The sequence below is a fragment of the Cynoglossus semilaevis genome, chromosome 5 (genome assembly GCF_000523025.1).
Source record: "Cynoglossus semilaevis isolate Cse_v1.0 chromosome 5, Cse_v1.0, whole genome shotgun sequence".
NCBI lineage: Eukaryota > Metazoa > Chordata > Actinopteri > Pleuronectiformes > Cynoglossidae > Cynoglossus > Cynoglossus semilaevis.
This window is the reverse complement of record NC_024311.1, coordinates 10,089,580-10,099,477: the sequence shown is the minus strand read 5'-3', so window position 1 is coordinate 10,099,477 and position 9,898 is coordinate 10,089,580. Positions and strand designations below refer to the sequence as shown.

General features: G+C 45.4%; 1 protein-coding gene across 2 annotated transcripts in view; it reads left to right on the top strand.

Annotated features, from left to right (window-relative positions):
- The window catches only part of esrrga (estrogen-related receptor gamma a), a 29,640-nt gene that overhangs the window by 9,374 nt on the left and 10,368 nt on the right, over positions 1 to 9,898 (top strand). The window contains exons 3-5 of one of the 2 annotated variants that reach the window (XM_025055720.1): positions 2,468 to 2,892; positions 6,244 to 6,360; positions 8,543 to 8,653. In XM_025055720.1, the coding sequence (XP_024911488.1) occupies positions 2,468 to 2,892; positions 6,244 to 6,360; positions 8,543 to 8,653 (653 nt within the window). Of the gene's footprint in view, positions 1 to 2,467; positions 2,893 to 6,243; positions 6,373 to 8,542; positions 8,654 to 9,898 lie in introns of both variants that reach the window. The other variant, XM_025055719.1, reaches the window with a different exon arrangement.

Sequence of the window (9,898 nt, the reverse complement as noted above, 5' to 3'; positions counted from 1 at the left end):
TGTGTGTGTATACTGTACACTACACTACTCAGTCAGTGAGCAGCACCGCTGTAACAACAGGCCGTCAAACTAAACTAATAGTAAATATATTTGACCATCAAACCAAAAGAATATAATATATTTATAAAAATTTATATAAATAATATATTTAATAATATATATAACCGTCAAACTAAACAAAGGTAGACTAGGTAAAATCTTGTGTGACGGAACGAAGTGAAAGACCCTCCCCGACCCCCGTACAGCACCACTCCGCTAACACTTGAGTGAAGAAGAAGAAGAAGATCTTGGTCCACTCCAGGCTTTCTTCCTCAGATCTCTTTAAAGACTAAAATATAGGAGGAATTAAAAAAGAAAAAGATGAAATTGCTTGACTCCCCCGTCTGTCCTCACCCATCTGAAGAGCAGCGCAACAATAAGACTGCTGAGCTGTGGCTGCGCAGCCCCATAATTACACTGATAACATACATACATAAATGCATTCAGCCTCTCAGTGGAAACAGGCGCTGGCTGTGATTTCTTAATCTTCTTTCCTCTGCTCTGCTCTGCACACATGTCTGCCTTTTATTCTCTTTTTCCTCCCCATTGGACCGCCATCAGTTTTTTTATTAATAAGCACAGAGAGAGAGAGAAAGGGGGGGAGTGCTGTAAAGGAGATGAAGGAAAAAATGAAGAGGAGTTAAGGAGAGAAGAAAAGAGATGGACGACGATGTGACAAGGAGGAGCAGGAGGAAAAGGAGAAACACCTGAGGTTCTTTAGCTCCTAAAACCTTTGACCTGATTGTACACAGGAGTGGGAGTGGGGAGGAGGTAGGGCAGTGCAGAATGAAGAAGGGAGAGAAAACAGTAGATCATCCTCATCTTCATCATCCTCATCATCAGAAACTGCTCCACTCTCCGTTGATCTGTCGCTCCTCATAAACAGTTCTGTGTCACTGTTGTCCTTCTTCTGTTCTGTGCTCTTGGAGTTTAAATATACCCCCCCCCACAGGTCCCACATGTAGGAGGGACCCTACACGGGGCTGTCCTATTGACTCTGATTGAAGCTGGGCTTCAGCAGGGTTTAATACACCCCACTGTGGTCTGTGGCCAACTACCAATTACAGCAGAGCGTGAGGACTCCACGTTATTACTGAAAGGGCGAGCAGAGAATTCAAATATATTTAATGAAAGGCCAAAGTCACACAGTATAAATGTCATTTTACTTTATCAAAGGAAGGTTTATGAAATGAAGAGACTGCAGCAGGTCGTTGACCTTTGACCCTGAGTGACCTCTGCTGTTCTCTTCAGGACAATGAAGAGGTTTTTCTTCCTTTTTCTATGTTGACATTTACCCTGAGGTTTAATTCACTTTGATTTTACTCCAAATATTCTTCACTTTTTTACACCAGTAAATATGACATGTTGTTTAATCACTGGTTTGTATTTTACTCTTCTGAAATACATCTTCAAATATTACTTTTCTTTAACAACAAATAATTGATTATATATTAATAATTAGTACTGAAACAAAGCCGACCGTCCAGATCGTTCACCACTGACCTTCGTTGACCTTCGTCGACCTCTGTCTTGTGTTTGTTTCAGTCCTAATCCCTCCTAACCTCCCCCATCTCCCCTCTGCGTACCCTCTAACAGGACCTCCATTCTCTGTCTGTTCTACTGCTCCCTGTTGGACAGAGATCTTCTGCACAGCCACTGGACTTTAGAGGGCGCTCTGTTAGCCGAGCGTCCTGCCTTTAAATTAAAAACCTGTTTGTGTCTCAGGCTTCTAACAATGGAGGGAAAGACAAAGGGGGGAGGGAGGGGGAGGATTTTTCTTTTTTCTCAAACTCTTCATTTCTACTTTTGATAAAAATATGTGAAACACTGATAAATTAACGCTGTCCAAGAGAATGGACCAGAGAGGAGGACAAAGGTTTTCTGAGCTGGATTTATTTTAATTTCAAATAACGTCATCTAAACCTCACCTAGCGTGTGTGTGTGTGTGTGTGTGTCTGTGTGTGTGTCCTGGATGATTGAGTGGCAGAGGGTCTACTTAATGATTACCTTCATGTAGAACAAACTGTTATTGACTGGCTGTTGACGGATGACCATTGAGCCTGAGCATGTGTTGGTGCAGCAGCAGACGGAGGTTGACTGTCCTCCTCCACCCCGCCAGCCACCCAAACACCGTCCCATCCTGTGTCCATCCTCTTTAACTACCACAAGCTCTCCTTCGTGTTTGTAGGAGTGAAGAGTTCAGAGGATAAAGAAATGTGTCTTCAAGATTTTATGTTTATTTTACAGTGAGGACTGAACTGAGACAGGAAGTGGTCATCTAACACGGTCATACCCACTGATGGTGTTGAACTAGAAGAGATGTTTTTAAATATTTAGTTTTCAAACTTTTCGTCCGCCTCACTTCGCTCTTCTTCCTTCTCATGTCCAGACATGTAACACTCTTCTGCTTTCTCTTCTTTTGTTCCAGGCTTCTCTGCAGAATGTCCGGTAAGGAGCGCCACCTAGAGTCCAACTGTCCATCCTCCTATATAAAGACTGAACCATCTAGTCCTGCCTCCTTGACTGACAGTCTAAACCATCACTCACCTGGTGGCTCCAGCGACGCCTCAGGCTCGTACTCGTCCACCATGAACGGCCACCCCAACGGCCTGGACTCCCCAAGTCTTTATGGCTCCAACGCTGCCCCCCTGGGCCCGGCCGGTGGTCCCGGATCAAAGCGTTACGAGGACTGTTCGTCAACGATCGGGGAAGAGTCTCAGATCAAATGCGAGTACATGCTGAATTCAATGCCTAAGAGGCTTTGTCTGGTCTGTGGAGACATCGCGTCAGGATACCACTATGGAGTGGCGTCCTGTGAGGCCTGCAAGGCCTTCTTCAAACGCACCATCCAAGGTTGGCTTCTGCTTTGACCTGATTAGTTCATTCATCATGTTTCAGTTTGGTCTGGTCTTTTCACTTTTTATCTAAATATTTAATTTCTGTCAGAGGTTTTCAGGTGACAAGGTGACTCCAGGTTAGTTAGACATCTGTCCACTACGCAAAAACACAAACTCACAGTACAATTACTGCTTCTATATTTAACATTTAAATCATTTTTATTGTAGCTAACGTTAGCGCTGGTGTTTGTACCAGGACTGTTGTAGCTAGTGTTAGCTCTGATGCCTGTTTGGTGTGAAGTGACCAGCTGGTTTGGACCCAGCGCTGTCCCAGAGTCCTGCTGGTATCCTCAGGTTTTATCTTTATTTCCTGAGACTGCCTCCATCACTCTTCCACTCACAGACAGAAATGTTTGCCCCCTCTCCTTTGCCCCCTACAGGAACTACAGAGAATGTCACCTTAAAGGCCAGAGAACGTTGAAGTCTGTAACGGCAGCTCACTCTGTGTTCATCTAATGACGTGCACAGAGGGTTTTCTTCTCCGACACGTGCACCTCCATGATAGAACCAGGACATACGGCCTCGGCCTCAGGCTAAACCTGAACCCAGATTCTTATGTGGCACACCTTGTCCTCTGTCTGCTAAGTGAGCCAGCAGGACGCTCCAAGTCTTTTTCCTGTCCTGCAACATTTATTCCCTGTGCCTGCGGTCTTTACACTGTAGCAGACACCCCCTCACCTTTGACCTTGACCTCCTTCTCAACAACAACAACAGTAGAGAGAATGTGTGTGTTACCACATCTAACTAATGAGGAGTGTTAAATATAACCTTGGTGTCTAAAGGTGAAGTATAGCATCAACAGAAGGTCAGATGCCAACCCAGAGGTCAGGGGTCCAGAGAGAGAAACCCAGTCCACTTGACTGTTGGGTCATAACTGGTCCAGGAGGTTGGACAAGTCTTTGGACAAAGAACCCCTGATGTGGGGGGGCATCAATGTCTCGACATGTGACCATGTGATGGAACTTTCCAGGGTGTGACACCCCCCCAATGTCAAATTGTATTCAAATTCCAGGATGTGACCCAGACCCTGTGACCCACGCCATGTAGCCCAGACCCTGTGGTCAGAGTGGAGTCACAAGTAAAACTGACCTGGTCCATTCTTGTTCTCCCTTTATAACTAACCGGCCCATCACTTGTCAGTCATTCAGTGACCCCCCCCCCAGCCAGCCAGGCAGCAATTGATCCGTGGAGTCAGTCAGTCATATCAGACAGGATTCATCCGCCTGCCGTTCCGTTTGCCCTCCCATCCGTCGCTGCCTCCTTGATAAGCTGCTTTCTCCTCAAAGCCCTGGAGACAAGGCAGGATGAATGGGTTTATTTGGAGGGGGGGGGTCTTACATCCACACCATGTAAAGATGACCTGTGTGTGCTAACGTTAGATAAGATCAGGACGAGCATCCTGAGGAAGACACTGACACACACACACACACACACTTCTGTACTGGAGTTGGTGGAGGTGACAGATGCTCCAGTGTGTACTGGAGTTGGTGGAGGTGACAGATCAGACCAACCACGTCCACTGTTATTTAATGTTGACGCCTCAGTACAAGTGTTGGTCTGAACAGGCTTTGGACCTGAGAGACAACTGGACCATGACATTATCTTTGGCTACAACAGGAGCCAGGCTCACACACACACACACAGACTGGCTGAGTGTGTGTGTGTGTGTGTGTGTGTACCCAGAGGGGTGGGAGGATTGGGGTTATTGACAAAGGAAAGAATCGTTGGTTGGCTGTGCATCCTTTTACACAGGCCTGCGGTTGTGTGTCAGACTGTGTGTGTCTGTTTGTGTGTGTGTTGGCTGGGAAGTGTCGGACGGCCTCAGATGGGCAGCAGCCGCCATATTGGTATGTTTCAACCCATTAGCCAATAAAACTGCAGGTAATCACAAAAAACACCTCCAGCTGGACAGAGAGAGTGCCACAGAGAGGGGGGATGTGGGGGAGGTGAAAGGTGTACACCTGTTTAGATATGAAGTGTGTGTGTGTGAGCTGCTGTTTCTGTGGCACCAGTCCAGCCACACCTGACAACCAGCATCTATCACTTTCTTATTGAGAGAGAGGGAGGAATAAAGGGGAGAGAGTGGGAGGCAGAGTGTGGATCAGAGACGAAGAACCAGAAGAAGAGAGGAGTCGGACCACAGATGGACAGAACGTTAGTTCAGACTGCTGACACCTGGTGGAACTGGTTAGTGTGTGTCTGGTGTCAGTGACTAAAACCAGTGAAGACTGGTCTCCAACAGCTGGGACCAGTTTGGTCAGCATATCCTTGTCCAGTGTTGAGCTGTGTGACCTTTGACCTTTAACCAGATTTTAACCACACGTGAATGAAACTCTGATCCAGAACCATCTGGGTTTTTTATTTTTAGTCCTAAGACCAGACAGAGACGCAGGTCATGGCCTGGTGTCAAAGGTCATTGCCCAGAGTTCTCTGATGGAAACACAACCCAGGACTTTTGTTTCCCTTTTGTTTTAGAACATTTTAACTTAAGCTGGTACAGAGCAGCAGCAGTGACATCTGACCCATCTTTATGTCCTGGAGTCTGACAGAAACAGGAAAAGAATTCAGTCTAGAAAAACAGTTAGAAACTCAGTTTGTCAGAGGCTGGGTTGCGACCCAACGGTTGGTCACAGATGTCTATCTTTGACAGTTAGCAGCTATCATTAGCAGCTATCATTAGCAGCTATCATTAGCAGCTATCATTAGCAGCTATCATTAGCAGCTATCATTAGCAGCTATCATTAGCAGCTATCATTAGCAGCTCTGCACTGATAAACCTTCTCAGGTTCATTAACTCTTACATCTTCATTAGCAGCTCTGCACTGATAAACCTCAGGTTCATTAACTCTTACATCCTCAGTCAGTTTAGAATCATCTTCGAAGGGTGAGTGTGTGTGTTGTGTGTCTTCAGTCAGATTGTGTGTGTCCTGCAGATTGTGTTGCCTTGACTTGAGCTAATGAAGTAGATTAACGAGGGTCTTGTTAGCCATTAGCCAGTGTTTGTGCATTTAGCCTCTCTCTGGCTAACTGGCCTCTTAATCAGCTGGTAATGAGAGGCTTCCTCTCCACAGCAGGAGTCAATACTCACTGTTCCTGATTGTTTCAGTGGGAGCTGTACGACTGTAGACGACTGTAGTAATTAAAGTTCCGCTGGTTTGTGTAACACCTGGTGTGGTCTTGTCTGACCCACTAGTCCACAGTCGTCTTTGACAAAAGCTGACGTTGTTTCTAAAAGCTGTCTTTTTTTAAATATGCTTCTAAAATGAGACATTTCTGTGTCTTCTCCCAACATGTCTCCGTGTCGCAGGGAACATCGAGTACAGCTGTCCAGCCACCAACGAGTGTGAGATCACCAAGAGGAGGCGCAAGTCCTGCCAGGCCTGCCGCTTCATGAAGTGTCTGACTGTGGGGATGCTGAGGGAGGGTAAGGGAAAAGGTCACTCCCCCCATCTTTATCTCTGTTCATTGTTTACACCACCATCAGAACCCTTAAAACAAGGGGGGGGCAGGGGAGGAGGGGAGTCACTGATGTACATCATCTCATCACCACAAGAACACAGAACACGTACTACGACAAGTACAACAATGTAGATTTAACGTTGTTGTTGTCTGGTCTTTCCTCTGATGGTTCATCCTTAAGAACACACACACACTCATGAAAACACAAAATAAAATAGAGTAAAAATAAATTCTAGGGATGTCCGATATTAACCTTCTGCTGATATCCAATATGCTGATATTGTCCAAACACTACAATTATAATCTGGTAATATTTATTTATTGATTTCAAACCAACTACCACCACTACATCTACTACCACTAGTACTACTACTAATGATGACTAATGATAGTAATGACAGTGATAATCAGATGTGTTTGATCCTAAACTGATGTATTAATTACGCCCCCTCCTGGTTTTACCCTCTCTCGTTGCCCCTGCCTCTCCTTCCCTCCCACCTCTGGTTTTCCTCCCATATTCCCTCTCCCACTGCATCCAATGAAGCGATTGAGAAAAATGTTGAAGGATGAAGACGACAGCCCGTAGTGAGACAGAGGAGAGGTGTAGTGGGTGAGGGGCGGCAGGGGAAAGTACGAGGGAGGGAGGAGAGATTGATTTGTAGGAGCCACAGAGACCAGGAGAGGAAGGAGGGCAGGGGGAGGATGGTTAAATAAGCAGAATGTGTATGAGAGGAGAGGAGAGGGGAGGAGGGTGGAGGTTATTATTGATGGGGGCGGGGTCCACGCCCTCACCCCTCAGCCTGGTCAGGGACCTGCTTTCTGCCTCCATTCATTCTTGTCTGCTTCTCCCACTCTGTATTTCTCCTCCGTTTGTGCTCCTCACTTTCATCCATCGTCCTCCTGGACTCAGTGTCTCTGTGGTCATCTGACCTCCTCCATACCTGCAGCTCTCCACCCACTCAAACATCAATATGAGAACCTCAGAGTAGAACCTCAGAGTAGAACCTCAGAGAACAGGCTGCTGTTTGTTCCTGTGATGAAGTCAGGAACAAACAGCCTGGACGTGATGGACTCAGGGTTCTTTAGACCAACCACCTTCACATGACCCGGTGTCTGTACTGAGCTGTGGTCGGAGCAGACCCCCACCCTAAAACCTGTGACTCTGCTTAGTCTTCACTGGGATTTGATGATTAAAGCTGCACTCACCTGGACCACAGCACAGGAAGGATCATCACACAAACACGCAGTGAACACACACACACACACACACACACACACTGTCAACAAGCTGCTGCTGCAGCAGATTTCTCCCAGTCGATCTGACATTGGCAGAACCCATGTCTGTTCTCTTGTTTTCTAACACTCACACACACACAGGCTTACGTGGAGTATTGCAGTACCTCATGTACAATGGACTAAACTGCCTACTGAAAACACAAACTATGTCACTGTTTCTGTAAATTCAAAACAAACTGATTTGTGAAAGCACATGGTTATGAAAACTAAAAAAAGATGTTAGAGTATATGTTGGAGTATATGTTGGAGTATATGTTGGAGTATATGTTACTTTAGTCCTGCCCTGTACTTAGTGGATGCAGTAACGTAGTCAGACTTCCTGAGGTCTAACAAACAATTCTAAAGAACATTCCAGAGGAGTTGATTTTGAGATTCAAGTTGTTCCTTTGAGGCCCAGCACACCTCTGTGTTCTTTATCCATCTTCTAGCGGTAACCATGGTAACGTGATGAATTAGGCTGATTGAAGGAGAATTCCTTTATGTCAATTAATTAACAAGACAAAGAGAGACACGGAGATTGGACCAGAGGAAGAAAACAATTGAACATTCCAGAAGGATATGTAGAACGTCAGACCATGTGACTTTGGTTCTCTAAGAGTTTCCAGTGAAAAGACAGACCATAAACACAGACAAGTTGGTGTCAGTTCACTGGAGACCCAACCCAGAACCTTCGTCATGTAGCGTGAGTTCACAGAGGTCAGTGACATCACTCACGAAACGTTCCACTGTGACCCAGAGGCTGAGGCACAGCTCGTCGTCGTTGTTGCTGTTGTTGTTGTTGTTGTTGTTGCTGTTGTTGCTGTTGTTGTTCTGTCAGACCGACTGACTCATTGATGTTTTTTTTGTTCCAGGTGTTCGTCTGGACAGGGTACGTGGTGGGAGACAGAAGTACAAGCGCAGGATAGATGCTGACAACAGTCCATACCTGAACCCCCAGCTGGCTCTGCCCCCCAAGAAACCATGTAGGAACCACATCACACACACAGGTTGCTGTTGTTGTTGTTGTTGATGTACTACAGGAACAGGAAGTTCCAGACAGAGTGCAGTAGTAGTAGTAGTAGTACACACAAGTACACACCAGAACCACAGAGAGCTATAAAGAGAGAGTAAATACACACATACTGTATGTAGTACACAGGTATGGTTTTATTTGAAGTATCTCTCAGCACAAGTGGACACTGAAAAGACAAAGGACTGTCTCTCTGTTTGTCTTTGACCTAATGGAAACAGTTGGACAGTAAAAACGTCCAACACACACACACACAGACACACAGACACACAGAGCTGTGAGGAGCCCATCTGTTTGGGACCTAGTTTATCTCCCCGTCTCCACTGCTACCAGTTTGGGGTCATAAGATTTTATTGTGTCATATTTCATCATGAAAGTATTGGTTTAGCTGCGACTGGATTGGCTGCGTTTGTCAAAGAATAAATTCATGATGATTGAAGAATTAACCAGAAAGACAGAGAAAGTCACTGACTGATGACTGAAGGTCCATGTGTGTGTGTGTGTGTGTGTGTGTGTGTGTGTGTGTGTAGCCTGACATGAAGGCAGCAGACAGTAAGGAGAGAGGAATGGCCAAAACTCTAATCCGCATTAAAACCAATCTGGGAAGCACATCATACTAGAGTTAGCTGCCTAGCACACACACGTGCACACACACAGCTCACCTCTTGTGCAGATGGTGCGGTGTTTAGCAGCCTGCTCCCTAAAGCCCATTTTGCTTAAAGCTAAGCATATTCTGGTTAAAACCAATATGTTAAATGACAGCACAGCCTCAGAGCAGCTCTGACCAATCAGATGATGCCGTTTCACAGGCTCTCACTAGGACATATATGTACATAATTATATATATTATAAAATAATATATAAATTGATTTTTTTTTACTCTAACATTTTGCTCCACTCTGTTCTGTGGAACGTGAACATGTTAGCATGTCAACTGCTGCTACATCAGCTGTGTGTTGTAGTTTCCCCGTTGATACAACATTTATTTTAATGGCTAAAAACATTAAATGAAGCCACAAATACAGCAGTGACTAAAGTCAACCAGAGGTGGAGCCGTGGAGAAAAGAGAATTAAAATAAAATAGTCTATATTTATCTACAGGCACATATTTGTGTGTGAGTGTGTGTTTGTAGTAACAGTTCAGTCGATACATGACTCACCCTCCTCACACTGACTCCCCCCTCCCTGTTTTCTATAA